Here is a 17642-nt window from a genome sequence, read left to right on the forward strand (position 1 = left end):
CCACTTGGACTGAGCCCGATCCAGGTGGCGGAGCCGCCAGCTTCGATAGCTGACTGCCCTCCCAGTGCTGAATTCTGCTTCGGATAGGCTCCAGCGCCTGGGGCCGGTCCTTGCTGGACAGCTCGAAACCGAGGGCCGCGAGCTGATCCGGATGGTGGCGGAGCACATCCTGACCTGCCTCCGGAGCCACGACCCGACCATCTCGCTGGCGCCCGTGGTCGATGGCCCTGTAGCGGAGACGGAGGCCGCCGCTCGGGACAGCGTGCGGGAGGTTGTTGACTTCGTTGTCGCCTACTTCAAGCGAGAGCCTGCGGACCCTTAAGCTGGGGATTGTATCTTTTGCATTATGTAACAAACATTGTATTAGTTGAAATTTTTGGAATAGAAGAAACTTCAACTTAGCTGTTTGTCTGTTATTGATTTGCGGTATACAGCACCCCGGCGCCCTGGCCCCCTGACGGATAGGTTCAGTTGATTGGACCTGTCTGCCACGTGAGCCGTAGAAGATACTCCGGACCTCCTTGGGCATAGGGCTGCATAGCTTGCAAGACGAGCAAGCGCCTTATTCCCTGTGTAGTATACAGGACTACAGAGAGAAGAATCAGATTCGCTTATACAGTAGCAATGATACAGCAACTTAGCTGTTTGACGCATGCAGAATCCATTCATGATGTCTGGGACAAAGCGGATGCCCCAGGCCCCCTGGGAGATAGACTCAGTTGTTTTGAGTCTGTCTACCATTGAGACTGGATCTTGATCTGCATGAAGGCTTTGAAGCGGATGCTAGGACCTCCTGGTAGGTAGGCTCAATGGTTTGAGGCTGGCTACCACCAGTCAGGGCTTAACCTGTGTACCATTTCAAATTCACAACTTAGTAGCAGGCCCGCGGGACTCATCCCTGACCAGTCCCAAGTTGGTACCAGGTCCGGGGCTCTAGATGCGCAGGTCCAGGTAGCTCTGTGCTTGTTACAGAGTGGTGGAGTGCGTAGGCTTAGGGTACGGGACCAGGCTAAGGCGCTACACAGGGCTCCGGACCACTACAAGAAACAGCACGATCTTTCCGGACCTGGCTTCATCGCCCCAGGCCTTTCGCAGCAGTGGGCAAGGTCACTTTGTTGTACTAGATCCTTTGAGATATAAGACTGGACATGCCGTGTTGGACTTAGGAAACCAATTCTTGAACTGGAACGAGGTCCGGGCCCCTAATTACCCGGCTCCAAGTACTAGAGTACTCGTTACAGGGTGGTGGAGTGTGTAGGCTTTTGGGTACGGAACCAGCTAAGCGGCTACACAGGGCTCCAGACCACCCCAGGAAACAAGCACCCACTCTCCAGAGTAAGTCCCTAGGGGTCCGGACCCTTCTTCTGCAGCAAGAGGGTCTGGATCTATACGGCAGTCCAGCAGCTCAATGCAGATCTTAGTTGTAGCAACAAGAGTTGAGGTCCCCGCGGGGGTTAGAAACTTGGAGAATCGAAACGCGAAAATTAACTTGACACAAAGACAGAACTAGGAGAAAATCTTTCCTTTGCAATCTTGATGTACATGGCTTGCGCGATGGATGCCAGAGGCCGGGTTTACGAGGTCGGACCTCTACCGTTCTGAGCCGCGCGTTAGCCGACGGTGCGATGGATGCTAGAGGTCGGGTTTACGAGGGTGGCCCCCCAACCGCTCTGGACCGCACACTAACTCTATCTTATTACAAAGGAAAAGTTTATTTCCCTGCTCTGCCTAGGTGTAAAACTTACGCAGATGCTCTATATTCCATGGGTTGGGCAGCGGCACTCCATCTTCTGTGGCGAGGCGAACGCATCCGGGCCGGCATACCTCTGTAACCCTGAAGGGCCCCTCCCAGCTAGGGGAAAGCTTGTGGAGCCCTGCTCGGCTCAAGATCCATCTGAGGACGAGGTCGCCAGCCCGGAGCTCCCTACTGTGCACGAACCGTTGATGATAGCGCCGGAGCGCCTGGTTGTAGCGTGCATTTCGGATTGCTGCTCGCCACCTTCACTCGTCAACGAAGTCCATGTCGTCACACCGCAGTTGCTCCTGCATGGATTCGTCAAAGGCCTGGACCCGTGGTGAGCCCAGGTGAATTTCTGGGGGAAGGCATGCTTCAGCCCCGTAGACCAGGAAGAACGGAGTCTCCCCGGTGGCTCGGCTGGGTGAGGTCCGGTTGCCCCATAGTACGCACGGAAGCTCGTCAACCCATTTGGCACCATGCTTCTTCAAGCAGTTGTAGGTGCGGGTCTTGAATCCCCTGAGGATCTCTGCATTTGCTCTCTCAACTTGTCCATTGCTGCGGGGATGTGCTACGGACGCAAAGCATAGCTGGATGCCGATGTCCTCACAGTACTCTTGGAAGAGTCTGCTTTTGAATTGGGTCCCGTTGTCCGCGATGATGCGGTTTGGGACGCCAAATCTGCACACAATGGACCTGAGGAATGCGACTGCTGATTTCTTAGTGATATTCACCGCAGGGGTAACCTTCGGCCACTTGGTGAACTTGTCGATGGCGACATAGAGGAACCGGTACCCGCCGACAGCCCAGGGGAATGGCCCCAGGATATCCACACCCCACACAACGAATGGCCATGAGGGCGGAATCATCTGCATAGCTTGAGCCGGGGTGTGTATTTGCTTTGCATGGAATTGGCATGCTTTGCAGGACCTTACCAGCTCAGCCGCATCCTGGAGTGCTGTTGGCCAGTAGAAGTCATGCCAAAAGGCCTTGCCAATAAGCGTGCGAGAGGAGGAATGACTTCCGCACTCGCCTCCATGGATCTCCGCGAGCAACTCGCGGCCTTCTCCCTGGGAAATGCACCGCATGAGGACACCGTTGGCGCCACGGCGGTAGAGATCCCCTTCTACCACCGCGTAGCGTTTAGCCTATCGGACACATCGTCATCAGGGAGGATGTTATCTTTCAGGTAGTCCCGGATCTCGGAGATCCATGCATCGGGAGCTCCCAGAGTAGGTGGGGGTGGCTCTGTGAGGTCACCAGGATCCTCAACAGAGCACACAGCCCAGGTCGGGCACCATAGGTGGAATGCTGCCGGGACCGCTGGCTTCGAGGTGCTAGCTTGATCCCCTTCACCCAGCTCGGCAGGCTGGGCGGTAGGTCTCAGCAGCCGTCTTTCAAAGACACCCTCGGGCACGGATGCCCAGGTAGATGCTCTCGCAGAGAGATCATCTGCTGCTGAGTTGTGCTCGCGGGGAACGTGTTGCAGTTCCAAGGCGTCGAAGTCCTTCTCGAGCTTCCTCACGTGTATGAGGTATGCCGCGAGCTGGGGATTGTTGCAGCTGCAATCCCCTCGGACCTGCTTGATGATTAGCCGGGAGTCCCCCTTCACCAGAAGCTGTTGGACCCCCAATGAGAGGGCTTGCGTCAGGCCAAAGATCAGAGCTTCGTACTCCGCCATGTTGTTGGTGGCCTTGAACTCAAGGTGCACCATGTACTTCAGCTGATCTCCGTTTGGGTCGATGAGGACCACACCAGCTCCGGCCCACTTCTCGCGGGCGGACCCATCGAAGAAGAGTGTCCAGTGAGGCTCGGTGAAAACTGGTGTCCTGATTTCCGGCTCCGGGGGTCCAGCGTTGACGACCGGACCCCCAGAATTGCTTGGGGAAGGAGTCCACTCCGCTATGAAATCAGCTAGGATCTGGCTCTTGACTGCATGGCGTGGCTGGAAGTCCAGTTGGAACTCTGCCAGCTCTGCTGCCCACTTGACAATATTGCCTGTGGCGTTGGAGTTGTGCAGGATTGCTCTTAACGGGTAAGAGGTCACTACAACAACTCGGTGTGCTTGAAAGTAGTGGCGCAGTTTCCTGGACGCAATAAGTATTGCATAGATAAGCTTATGCGTCTCAAGATACCTGGCATTTGCCTCGTGGAGGACTTCGCTGACGTAGTAGATTGGCTTTTGGACGGTCCGGACCCTAGTTACCGGGTCCGGCTCGCCCTTGTCTACCACATCAGGTCCCTGGGCCCCCAGCGGTTCTGGGTTCCCACTGGGACGAGGCTCCTCCGGACCCGCTTGTGCGGGATCTGGACCTTCAAGCTGGTGTGAGGCTGATGGGCCCCCGTGTCCGGGGTCCGGCTCACCATCCTTGGCCGGGAGGACCCTAGTGTTCCCCTGGCGAGCTTGCTCCATCCTTTCGGCGACCAACACCATGCTGACTGCCTCCGCAGACGCAGCAAGATGCAGAAACAACGGCTCACCGGGTTCTGGAGCCACCAATACTGGCAGCGAGGTGAGGTGCTGCTTCAGCTCCTGGAAGGCCTGTTCAGCCTCTTCAGTCCAAGAAAATGGACCGGACCTCCTCAATAGCTTGAAGAAGGGAAGGGCCCTCTCGGCCAGCCTCGATATGAAGCGGCTAAGAGCAGCGAGAGATCCAGTAAGCTTCTGGACGTCCTTGATGCGACCAGGAGGCCTCATTGCTTTGATCGCCTTGATCTTGGCTGGGTTTGCCTCGATGCCTCGATGTGAGACCAGGAAACCCAGCAGCTTCCCTGCTGAGACGCCGAAGATGCACTTCTCTAGGTTCAGCTTCGTGCGCGTGGCGCGGAGCCGGTCGAAGACGAGGGACAGGTCCTCCACTAGTGTTGACCCTACCTTAGTCTTGACCACAATGTCATCGACATAAACCTCAACAATATCTCTAATTAGATTACAGAAGGTTTTGTTCATAGCTCGTACAAACGTGGGTAAGGCATTCCTTAGACCATACGGCATGGCAATGTAGCAATAAAGCCCATCTACTGTTACAAAGGCAGTATGCTTCCTATCCTCTCTAGACATCTGAATCTGGTGGAAACCAGAGTATGCATCTAGGAAAGACAAAAGGTCACACCCGGAGGTGGAGTCCACGATCAGATCGATACGCGGAAGAGGATAGGGGTCTCTTGGACATGCTTTGTTGAGGCTGGTGTAGTCGATGCACATCCGAAGCTTCCCGTTGGCCTTTGGGACGACGACCGGATTGGCCAACCACTCAGGGTGGTGGACCTCCTCGATGAAGCCGGCGTGTAGGAGCTTGTGAACTTCTTCGCGGATGAAGTTCTGCCGCTCCACAGACTGCTTCCGAGGCTTTTGGCGCACCGGCATGGCGTCGGGGTAGATCCTCAGATTGTTCTCGATCACTTCCCTGGAGATCCCGTGCATCTGTGACGGTTCCCAGGCGAATACGTCGACATTTGCCCGGAGGAAAGCGATGAGCGCGTCTTCCTATTTCTCCTCCAGGTTCCCCGCGATGCGGGTGGTCCTGGTGGAGTCCGCTCCAATCTGCACCGTCTTCATGGGAACATGGTCCGGATCGGACGGTTGGACCTTCGGAGCCTTTGCAGGCGCCTTGGGTTGCGAGGTGGACGGATCCTCCTCGGAACATGCAGCCTCTGCCGCCAGAGCATGCAGTCTCTCAACTGCAGCGATGGCAGCGGTGCGGTCGCCCTGCACGGTGAGGACTCCGGCAGGGGAAGGCATCTTCAAGACCAAATACCCGTAATGAGCAATGGCCATGAAGCGGTAGAGTGCCGGTCGGCCAATGATGGCGTTGAACGGAAGGTTCACCTCCGCAACATCGAACAGAACGCTCTCTGTGCGGAAGTTCTCCTCGGTCCCGAACGTGACCGGCAATGTGATGCTCCCAGAGGGAACACCGGGTGTGGGCCCACTCCGGAGAATGGGCGAGAGGGAGTCAGCTTGGACTCCGGGATCTGCAGCTGCTTGAACGCTGCATAGCTGATGACGTTGAGGCCAGCCCCACTGTCAATCAGCACGTGATAGAGCCTCACGTTGGATATGACAGGAGCGGTGACTAGAGGTAGTACACCAGCTCCGGCCATATTCTTCGGGCAGTCGGATGGCCCGAAAGAGATGGTGGTGCTCATCCACCTCTGGTGCGGCGCTGCCTTCGGGACCCCCGGCTTCACCGAAAGGACCTCCCGGCGAAGGGTCTTCACGTCCCGCCGGGAGACAAGCTCCCAGCTTCCGCCATACATTACGTACAGCTTCTTGCGGTGGTCGCCGTTGTCGGAATCGGAGTCGTCGTCGTGATAGACGCCCTTCAGCTCTCGAGCGGGGGATTGGTACCCCAGCTCCTTTTCCCCGGCCGCGGCCCCGCTGTCGGAGGCCTTCTCCTTGCCGGCCCGCTGGCGAGGAGGGGGTGAACCGTCCTTGGAGGACTGCTCACGCTGCCCACTGACCCGCTTCGCGAGCTTCTGGATCTCACGGCAGTCAGCGGTGCTGTGGCGAGCGGTGGGATGCACTGGGCATGAACCTCTGCTTCCACCTTGCGGGCGAGGGCGTTTGCCATGTGCATTCTGGCCCCCAGCCGCTGCCGCCGCAACCGGCGCCGCCGCTGGCGCTGCTGCTGCAACGACTGGTCCGCCAGAATGCGGTTCCCCGCGACCCCGGTTCTTGTTCTTCTTCTTCTTGCCACCGCCCTGAGCGGTAGCACCGGAGCCACCAGCCTTGGCGTCTCCGTCTTGGGGGGCTGAGTGCCATGCACGGCCCTCAGCGGCCCTGGCACACTTGTCTGCCAGGGAGAAAAGCGTAGTGACGCTTTCCACCTTGTGCGTCGCTAGCTTCTCGAGCATCTTCTCATCACGTACCCCCTAGCGGAAAGTAGTGATAATAGATGCATCTGAGATACGAGGAATGGTACCCCGTACCTTGGTGAAGCGCGAGATGAAGGCCCGGAGCGTTTCCCCGGGTTTTTGCCTCACGGCGTGAAGGTGTGCCTCCACACCATGCTGTTGGTATGCACTGGCGAAGTTCGCTGTGAACCTCGCACAGAGCTCTTCCCAGGACTGGATCGTCCTAGGTATGAGGTTCATGAGCCAGGTCCGGGCTGGCCCAGATAAGGCTACATGAAAGTAGCTTGCCATGACGGTGCCGTTACCACCAGCCGCTGTGAAGGCGGTAACGTACACCTGCAGGAATTCCGACGGGTTAGTAGTACCGTCGTACTTTTCCGGCAGGTGGGGGCGGAACTTGGGTGGCCATGCCATGGCGCGGAGGTGCTCCGCAAGTGCAGCACAGCCCACCCCAGCCACTGGCGCGCCTGACTGTATCCGGGCGTTCACCGGAGGCCTGGGTGCCACCGCGTCCAGATCAGCGTTGCGGTTGCGACCCTCAATGTTGAGACGGCGCTCTCGTGCCCTCTCGACGGAGATGCGGGCATCCTCTCCCGCGCGCCGGCGGTTGAGCTCCGCCCGCAGGTCTTCTGTTCGTGCACCCCTCACGGTAGGGGAGCGCACGGACGCCGACGCACCGCCCTGACGCTGGTGGTAAGGTACCACCGCATTGCCGGGCGGAGGTCGTTGCCCAGTCCTTGCAAAACTTGGGGAGGCCTGAGCCAGGTGGAGGAGACGGTCAACATCATCCCGCCACTGCTTCAGGGCGTCTGGCGAGGCTGCCTCAGCCGGGGGTTGCGAAGCAACTCCATAGCCGCTGCCAGCGCTCCGCCGCTCGCAGCCTGTGAGGGGGCCCTTGATGGGCGCCCTGATTCTTGCCGACGAGTGGCGCGCGCCACCGCCAACGGTGGCTGTTCCACGGGCACAGTTGCCCCTGGAGCAGGGACACGAGAGGCGTGTGGCATGGAGGACGCCACACCCTCTGTCATCTCCACGTCGTCCACACGAACCATGGGGACAAAGAAGAGATGAACTGCGACCAGCTAAATTTCCCCTACCTGGCGCGCTAAATGTCGTGGTGCTGCAAACCACAGCCGGGTGGCGGAAGGCACCCGCCCTAGCCCAGAGGGTGTGTACTCGGGGGTTAGCTAGTCCTAGTCCGGTCTCACTCAAGAACACGATGAACACAACAAGATTTAGAGTGGTTCGGGCCGCCGGAGCGTAATACCCTACGTCCACCGTGTGTTGTATTGCCTTCCCACGAGAGTGAGAGAGTTGCGAGAGCTTGTGTCTGGAGATCGTCTTGTGCACAGCGAGCGCCTCCCTTTTATATCTCAAGGGGGGCGCGTACACAGCTGTTGGGTCCCCGACAGGTGGGTCCAACGATGTAGTATAAAATAACGTATTGTTCATACATTATGGCGTCGCAGGTAAAGGAGATCTCTCTCCTGGATTCCCTTGCCTGCTCCCGGAGCCCTTCGTCCATCATGTCCTGGCGCTGTCTTGTCAAGGCGATGCCAGATGAGGCTAGTGGCGTCGCCTGCCATGTAGCTTAAGCAGGTTGTGTAGCCTGCGGCGTAGGCGGCATGATGGAAAAGTATCGTGCTGTCGTATCCATTTAATGCGGCAGACGGGCCCTGCGCGGGCGCGGCACAAGCGGCTGCATTGTGCACCTTGGTAATACGCGGTGCACAGCGAGGCCTGACAAAGGCTGTCTCGCGTACCGCGGCGGCAGAGCACACCTTGTCCATCTGCATTAAATGCAGTGGGTGCGCGAGTCTTCCAGCGGAAGGCTTGCGCTCGAGCCCATGCCTCCGGGCCACGTGGCGGCTCCGGACCCCTACGCGGTAAAGGGGGGTCCGGGCGGGCGCAGGAGGTCCCGGACCCCTATGGGGGTTCGAGGTCTCGGCTGTCAGCTCGGATCTTCCCTTGCTTAGAGGCACGTGACGTCTCCGGATCCATCCCCAGGCGGGGAATGGGTCCGGGGCCGTTGGCCTGGTGAGGGAAGAGCCTGGCCTGTGGGGCCTGGCTACTCCGTCCTTTCCACGCAGTTACGGATAACTACGCGGGTCCTGCCATGCCGCAGTAAGAGTGGGTATCCCTGCTACAGGGTACCGACAGTATATGTTGAAGGATACCATAAAGTCTCAGGCACAGCAATCTGAGGCAGCAATGGCAGAGCAATCGGAAGAGATTGAGAGTTTGAAAAAGACAGTCCAAGATTGTAGTGGGTTCCTTCGTCAAATGTTAACCTTCCAAGGTCAAGTGCCTCCTCCCTAAGACTGCTTGTCAGCGTGGTTCTCATCCATCATCCAATGGAGCTTTGCTACTATTGTGACATACTTGCACTTGCATATCTAGTTAGGTCTGCAGCCACAACAATTTTCTTTCTTTGATTAGTGTTAAAGGAGTTCCATATTTATTTCATTGCCTTCTACTGGACAAATTTGTTTCTCTATTTCATGAGACTTTGTTGTTGATGATGGAAATTGTACTTGTGTTGAATGCATTAATGGACCTGCAGCGTGATGATGGAACATTTCATTACTTGTTTTAAATTGGGCTACGCTACAACTGAATTGGTTCTCAATTGCCTCTGTTTTTTAAACTGGGGCTAAAAATGGATGGCTTATTCTACAGATGGATCAATCATAAAACTGGGCCAGCCATTGGGTGTGGCACAAATCATAACTATTAGTTATGTGGGCTTAATTAGGCCACGAAACATTTTATGATGAACTAAAATGTCACAACGTTTTTGCCATGTCAGCTGACATTTCACATGCCACATCAGCTGCCATGTCACATGCCACGTCATTTCATTCTATGACGAACCAAATCATCACAAAATTCTTGGAGCGTCATCTGCCACGTCACATGCCAAGTCATTCTGCCACGTCACATGCCAAGTCATTCTGCCACATCACATGCCACATGGCAACTCCACGAATAAATAGCTTGTGACATTTTTATTTGATATTATGACGGTTTGGATTGTCATAGTTGTTTGTGACGATGATGTGTTTGTCACTGAGTTTATGACATTTTTTAAGTGTTTTGTCACAGAAGGTGCTAAGACACGGACATTTTGTGATGATGTATTTTTTGTCATAAAGACGTCACGGATCATGGATCATGACAAAACAACTCCTACTTGTGACAAAATCAAATCATCATAGAAGGTATCATGTCTTGTAGTGCGTCTTATTCAAAAATTTATGTAAAATATCACTTTTTTGTTGTCTCAAAAGTCTCGACTTCGGGGAACCGGTTGGTTCCTAAGGCCCTTTCCAACCTGTTCTCTCGTAACCCTTTTTCTAGTAGCGAGGGTGTAAGAATCACCGGGGTGTCCGACCCTAGAGGGGGAGGGGGTGAATAGGGTCGCTAATCGCTTTTTAACCTAGGGCTCAAACTACTTGCATAAGATAAACCTAACACGTCCTACACATGCTAGTTATGACTAAGGTTTATCTATGCTACTCTCTACTTACCCCAAAATACTTACAACCTATAGCCAATCCTAAACAAACTAACTAGGAAAGTAAAGGCATACAAGATAAAGTAAATGCGGAAACGTAATAAGGTAATTAAAGAGATAAGTGCAAGAGGGATGCAAACTCCCGAGTAGACACGATCATGTAACATGGTTCGGCACAAACGCCTATGTCCACGGGAAACCGAGGCTCTTCCGATCACCATCTTGCACTACGCCACCAAGGCTATACCGGCAAGCAAAGGCAAGTGCACACAAGACACCGAGTCTAGTGCACCGCCACCGTCTCTCTCGGTCACCCGGCCGAAATCCACTATGGAGCTTCTCCACCAAGGAGGGGGTCTCCTCTTCCCCCGCACAAAGTGTCGTTGCCACTCCACACCGAGTCGGAGGGTCACACGACGGATCACAAGGATTGCTTGCCGCAACAAGACTTCTCTCAAGGGAGCTCTCGCAAGAACTAATCCCTATTACAAGCACTAAGCACTCTCACCAGTGTGTTTAATCCTATATGATGTACAATGAAGCACTATGGTGGTTGGAGATGATCTTTGGCTCTTGTATACTTCCTTGGTCTCCAGCAACCTCAAATGAGCCGTGGGGTGGCATATATATAGCCCACACACCCCAAACTAGCCGTTGGAAAAAGGCTGACAAAAAGCGCTATCACCGATTAAACCGATACTCCCGTTTTTGTCATCACCGGTTTAACCGGTGAGTGCATTTTACAACTAGCCGTTATACCTCAACGGCTACCTCAATCGACCGACGTAATCAACCGATGCAGCGTCGGTTTAACCGGTGAGTGTAGTTGCTGAAAAACTGGTGAGTGTAGTTGCTGAAAAACTAACTCTCTGGACAACTGCACCGACGTTCACCAATATCTAATCGTCGGTTTAACCGGTGTATAGAATTTCCTCTGTCTTCATCTGTCAATGCACCGACGTATGCAATTTCTTTAGCGTCGGTTCAACCGGTGTAAAACCCTAGCCTGGTGTACTCCAAGTCAATGCACCGATGAGTGTAAAACACCCAACGCCGGTTTAATCCGGTGCCAAACCCTAGCCCGCAGACCTTCTCTGTGATTGCACCGGTGAGTTTATTTTGCCCTACATCGGTTTAACCGGTGATAGTAAAATATCTCTGTCTTGATTTCTTTGACTTGGTTTTCTTCACGGTCTCTTCGATTCTTGTCCTTTGGACCGAAGAGCTTTCAGGGCGCTGCCCTGAGACCCGCGAGGGGCGGCTCCCCCTCGACCCCCGTCCGCTAATCGATTAGCGAACCACTGTAGTGGCGGCCCTTCGGGCCTTGCTATGCCTATCTTCTCTTTGTCATCACTTGAACCTAAAAGTCTGAGAATGGTCATCTTAACAATCATATTAGTCCAAGTGTTGTGTGTGTCATCAATCGCCAAAATATTATATTGAAATATGGCATGAGAGGCCATTTTCGCTACAGAGGGTGTCAAACTCATATATATCCATTAACCGGCGTCATATACAGCTACCTTATATAGGTTTTTATATAGACCTTTGGCTAACTTGTGATCCTTGCAAACCTCCAAATACTCCGCTCCAAAAAACCTAACCCGCTATCATCCAAAATAAGCACACACGGTCACAGTAATTCAGCCTCACCTTGGGTTTAGCTCTTTTGGATCAGCTGCGCTCTTCTTCTTCTTCTTCAGCACTACTATAATTTTATATTGCTTGGTAGAGTCTGTTTTGTCCGGCCCCTCGGCCTCTAGCGCAACATGCAAGCCCATGACCACCTCCTCCTGCGCCTTTTCACGTCCTGTGACTCACTGAGATTTCATCACCCAGCTGACAGCCCCTGTGTGTGTCTGTGTGCGCGCGATCACAAGCCAGGACCCAACACGAGCAACGAACAAGACAACACAGCAATCTATAGCTCACATGCAGACTTCCAGGACGCTTGGCTCCTAGTCCTTCCTCCCTGCTGGAATGGCGCCAGCGGCCAGCGGCCAGCGGCCAGCGACCTCTCCCCCGGAGATCCAGCCAAACCGGCGCACAGGGACAGGGTTGCTGGTACACTTGGAGTCACAACTCACAAAGGGCTCAGCAAAAGGTGTTGCTGCCTTGCAGGGAATGGTTGCATTCGTGAGGGCCCTTTAGTTCGCGAAAATATTTGGATTTTGATATTGTATCATTTTTATTGTTATTTAGTAATTAATATTCAATTATAGACTAACTAGACTTAAAAAATTTATCTCATGCTAATCAGTTAGGCTATGTAATTAATTATTTTTTTAATTGCATTTAATGCTGTGTCCGAACATTCGATGTGACGGATACTATAGAAAAATTTTGAGAAACTAAACAGGGCCAGATTGATTATTATATTCACCAACCAGTCTACCTGACTACTGACTACCACATCCAAGTTAATTATCAGCGTGCAGCCAGTGCACGCTTTCCAGGCCGGCAGTAATACAATGGGACATCATTAGCGTACAAGATCTCATGATCCTAGGCATGTGCTTCCTAAGATCAGCGATTACTGATTAGTGCCTGCTAGTAGCTAGCTCAGACGCTTTTCTAAGATCAGTGATTACTGACTAGTGATCCTAGACAAGTAGTAGTAGTAGCAGCTAGGTTACACGGGCGCCCATGCATGGCGCACTGTCAGGCATGTGACTCTCTCGCATGAACAATTGTTACAGCGGATGAATGTTTTCACGCATCCGTCAGATCCATCATCAGACGGTGGCCAGTTCCTGGAGCAGCTTGGCCATCGTCGGCCTCCGGTCCGGGTCCTCGCCGGTGCAAGCCACGGCGATCTCCGCCAGCTTGGCGGCCTCGGCCGCCGAGTAGCTCCCCTGCAGGTTGCCGTCGACGAGCTCCCCGACGTCGCCGGGCAGCTGCGCCGTCACCGCCACCTTCCTCTTGCCGGCGAGCACCTGGAGCACGATGACCCCGAACGCGTAGACGTCGCTCTTCTCCGAGAGCCGGCCCACGGTGGTGTACTCCGGCGCGAGGTACCCCATGGCGGCGCTGGCCTTGAGCGTCGAGAAGACGAGGTCGTCGACGAGGAGCTTGTGCAGGCCGCACCCGGAGATGAGCGGCCGGTAGGCGTAGTCCAGCAGGACCTTGTCCGCCGAGATGTTCTGGTGGACGAGCGCCGGCTTGCTCGGCCTCGCGCTGTGCAGGTACTCGATCCCTGCGATACAAAAGTTTGGCAAAATTTCAGTTGATTCCCCGTTTAGTTCCCAAAAATTTTCACACAAAAATTTTCACCTCCCATTTGAAGACATATATGAAGCACTAAATGTAATTAAATAACAAAACTAATTACACAGTTTGGATGTACACGACGAGACGAATCTTTTGAGCCTAATTAGTGTATGATTAGCCATAAGTGCTACAGTAACCCACATGTGCTAATGATGCGGTCAAAAGCCTCAAAAGATTCGTCTCGCGGTTTCCAAGTGAGTTCTGAAATTAGTTTTTTAATTAGTGTTTGAAAAACCCTCCCGACATCTGGTCAAACATTGACGTGACACCCAAAAATTTTCACCAAACTCAACTAAACGCCCCCTCACCAGTTTTTTTTTTGTTTTTTTGCACACTGCTGATGATAACAGCAAGTACAGTGAGACGATTGCTAGAGACTCTACAAGTACCACAAAAGTTTTTGGACATGTCACGCGGAGCAGAGCTTTTTCAGAACAGACAAAGGCCCTGGGTGTGCCTATTGGTGCGTACCGGCCGGTTCACAGGTTTCTCCGCAACATGTGAGCAACCGATGGATGGATCCATGTACTACCTTCCATCCGGTGATTGCAAGAATCAACGTGCCCATGCATGACGCACGCCATCTTGGCAAATTTTCAAAGTCGTTGCCAAATGTCGCATGCATGCCATGTGTTTTTCAGGCAGATCAAGATGACAACTAGCCACCACCAAGGGACTAGCTAGAAGCATCATCGTTCATCGGCTTGGACGCTTGGTTTATGGATTGCTGCTGTATATTCGTGTGTGTGAACTAGTACGAAATAGTGTGAACGCAGAGAAGATTTGGTCATCAGCAAGCCACTAGTGGAAGATCAGTGATGACACTGACGGGGCTAGAGAGTGACAGTCCACTATACCTCTGGCGATGCCCTTGATGATGGAGATCCTCGTGGACCACTCGAGGACACGGTGGCTGCCGCCGGCGGCGGCGGCGGTGCTGGCGGCGTCGACGTCGAGGAACTGCGAGAGGCTGCCGTTGGGCACGAAGTCGTAGACGAGGAAGCACTCCCCGCGCGCCCTGGAGCAGCAGAACCCCCGCAGCGCGACCACGTTGTCGTGCCGGAGCTCGGCGAGCAGCCTGAGCCCCCGGAGGAACTCGGCCTCCTCCTGCCGGCAGCACGTCTTGCCCAGCCGCTTCACGGCGACGGGGGTGCCGTCGCGCAGCGTGCCCCTGTACGTGGCCGCCAGTCCGCCGGCCTTCCTCCCGCGCCGCCCGAGGAGGTTGAGCTCCGAGAAGTAGCGCGTCGCGGACTCCACCTCCTCCGTGCTGATCCGCAGGCTCTGGGCCAGCGCGTCCTGCGAGGAGAAGCCGAGCCCCGCGGCGGCGCCGCCGCCCCGCGCGTCGGCGAGCGGGTCCCAGGCGTTGGAGTACTCGAGGCTCGCCAGCGCCGACGACGCGCTCTTGTGGGCCGACGACGCCTTCGCCGCGGCGGCCTCGGTGCTGCAGCGGGCACCGGCGACCGTGGGTGGCGAGCCCCCCGCGACCCTCCGCATGCGCCACCGGCGCCACGAGAGCGCGAGCAGGCCGGCCGCCGTGGCCGCGAGGAGGGCCACGGCGACGACGACCACGGCCGTGAGCGCCTTGGTCGACGGCGCGCGCCCGTGCCCGCCGCCGCCGGGGGCCGTGACCTGCGGCGCGATGCCGGCGCTGAACGGCTGCGGCCGGTCGGGGTCGATGAGGTCCGCCGGGGTGCACGGGCGGAGCGCGGGCAGCCCGGCGCCGCACAGGTCGGTGTTGTTACCGTACTGGAAGCCGGCCTGCAACCTGGCCGCCAGTTCTTGGGACGACGCAAACCAGAAAACCAATCAGCATGGTCTCAATCATCAAGAACAATAGCTAAGCTCGGTAGAAAAAGGAATTACCGGCGGGGACGCTGCCAGTGAGGGAGTTGTTCCTGACGTCGAGCGCGACGAGGCGGGGCAGCTGCGCGAGCCTGACGGGGATGGAGCCGAAGAGGCTGTTGAAGCTGAGGTCGAGGCGCGCGAGCAGCGGGAGGCCGCCGAGGCTGGCCGGGATGGCGCCGGTGAGGCGGTTGGACTGCAGGGCCAGGACGGTGAGCCTGGTGAGGTTGCCGAGCTGCGTGGGGATGCTCCCGGTGAGCTGGTTGTAGCAGAGCTGCACCACTGCACGGGCACATCAATCAAACATTAGCAGCATTGAATCAGAAATTCAGAAGCAGTGCAAGCTATCACATTTAGTAGGAGTAGCATGGACACGCAAGAACAGAGCAGCATCTTAATAGGCTAATAGCCCGACTAGTAGGAGTACTAATTTGGCATGAGCAGATGCAGAGCAGAGCACGGGAGTACCAAAATGGGAAACGAACCAAGGAGTACTAATCTGGAACGAAATGTTGGGTTGGGTGGTATCAGCCAAGGATTGTTGTTGCAATCTGCCCAGCAAGAGCTGCTTGATTGGGACTTCTGACGACAAAATCCAAAGGTAGGTAAAGCAGCAGAGCACCCGTTAGGATTTGGAGTCAAGAAATGCCATGCAAGTCGACGACCGGAACCAAATTTTTTAAAAAAAACACACACACAGGAGGGGGCGAATCGATCATCGATCCGAGCAATGCCAGTTGCCAATGCAGGAGCCCGCCCAGAGTCCACGGCGCCGCCACATGCGTGCGATGCGAGTGCAAGTCAGCGAGCGCGCGCAGGGCGGGCGGGGGAAGGTTCCGAGAGATCTCGAGCGCATCTGAGAGAGAGAGAGAGAGAGAGAGAGAGAGAGAGAGAGAGAGAGAGAGAGAGAGAGAGAGAGAGAGAGAGAGAGAGAGAGAGAGCGTAGCCGTACCTTGCAGGGACGCCATGGCGCCGAGCTCCGGCGGGATGGGCCCGGAGAGGTTGTTGACGTCGAGGTAGAGGTCGGTGAGGCCCCGGAGCGCGGCGAGCTCCCGCGGGACGGCGCCCCGGAGCGCGTTGTAGTGGAGGTAGAGGCCCGTGAGCGCGCGGAGCCCCGCGACGGCGGGCGGGAGCGTGCCGGCGAGCCCCTTCCCCTGCAGCGAGACGTTGGCGACGGCGCCGCGCGCGTCGCAGGCGACGCCCTCGAAGGCGCGGCAGGGGTCCCGGCCGGGCGCCCACGACGGGAGCAGGCGGCCCGTCGGGTCCAGCGCCGCGCCCAGCGCCAGCAGCGCGCGCGCCTCGCCCTCGTCCGCCGCGCGCGCCCGCGCGCACAGGGCGAGGAGGAGGATGGAGAGGGCCGCGGCGAGGCGGGCGCAGGCCATTGCCCCCCGCTGCACGCGCCCGCGCGCCGGTGCTGCTATAGGAAGAGACCGGCGGGCGACGCGGCTCCCGGTGCCGGTGCTCGAGGAGAGCAGGAGGGAGACAGGACTGGGGCGTGGGCGCGTGCAGGGGTGAGGGGTTCGAGGGTGGAATAGGCGCGGCCGGGTGGTGGTAGTCCAGTGGTAATAACGTGGAGGCCCCCCGAGAGCAGCGGCCGGGTCGGGTCAGGCGCTCAGCTCTGAGGAGCAGGCCCGAGCTGTCAGTGACCCTAAGGCCACTTGGCGTCCGATCCGTGGGGCACGAACGAACAAAGTTGTGTACGTGACGAGGAGCACGCACCCCCGCCGGCTGCGTCTGACCGGGGCACGTCACAACAAGGTGGTGAAGTGGCCACTGGCCGGTCAACCGCTTGCGTCGATCGGGTCCGGTGCACGTATTAACTGCTGCCGCTCGTGTCGACAGCAAGGCACGTCATGGTGTACGACGAAATGGACGATCGTGATCCTACTTGGAAATCGGAACGCGGCCGTGATTTCGACGGAAGACGATGGTGTTGCGATCGCCGGCGCGCCAAACTTTTGGCTCGTAGCTTTGCCTGCCCTGCGACCTGCGCGGCCGCGTCGTTGTCCGGACCCGACGGTTCGGCGGGGGGTGTCTCCGTATTGATGAGGAGCCGGGCGTCACGCTGCGGCAGTTTTGAGTGCGCATCAATCGACGATCGGTGGGGGTGCTCTCTCTGCTGGTAGGGCCGGGCCGGCCGACAGTGGGAAGGCCGCCGCAGGGAGAATCTAATCATCGGCGGCGGGAGTACACTCAGAGAGTCAGAGTACAGTGTTCCCGTTGACGACGACAGTCGACAGTATACTATTCGTGCACTAATACAAATCATAGTAGTTTTTTTTGCGAGAAAAATCATAGTATAGTTGTATGTTATACAAACTCTATTTTTTTCTACTTGCCACTTTGGTCAACCGGCAGTCTGGCACACAAAAAAAAACCCTCAGCCCATACACGTCTTTGACCATTAACATTTTAAAGATT

General features: G+C 56.0%; 1 protein-coding gene across 1 annotated transcript; it reads right to left on the reverse strand.

Moving 5' to 3' along the window:
- Positions 1-12487: 12487 nt before the first annotated feature.
- LOC120707177 (LRR receptor kinase SERK2-like) lies at positions 12488-16753 on the reverse strand. Its single transcript, XM_039991998.1, has 4 exons — positions 16174-16753; positions 15243-15503; positions 14237-15157; positions 12488-13305 (listed from the first exon to the last, which is right to left on the reverse strand). Exons 1-4 carry the CDS (start codon positions 16601-16603, stop codon positions 12845-12847), a joined length of 2073 nt encoding a protein of 690 aa, XP_039847932.1. The 5' UTR covers positions 16604-16753; the 3' UTR covers positions 12488-12844.
- Between the last annotated feature and the right edge of the window lie 889 nt (positions 16754-17642).

This window comes from Panicum virgatum, chromosome 5K (assembly GCF_016808335.1).
Source record: "Panicum virgatum strain AP13 chromosome 5K, P.virgatum_v5, whole genome shotgun sequence".
Classification (NCBI taxonomy): domain Eukaryota; kingdom Viridiplantae; phylum Streptophyta; class Magnoliopsida; order Poales; family Poaceae; genus Panicum; species Panicum virgatum.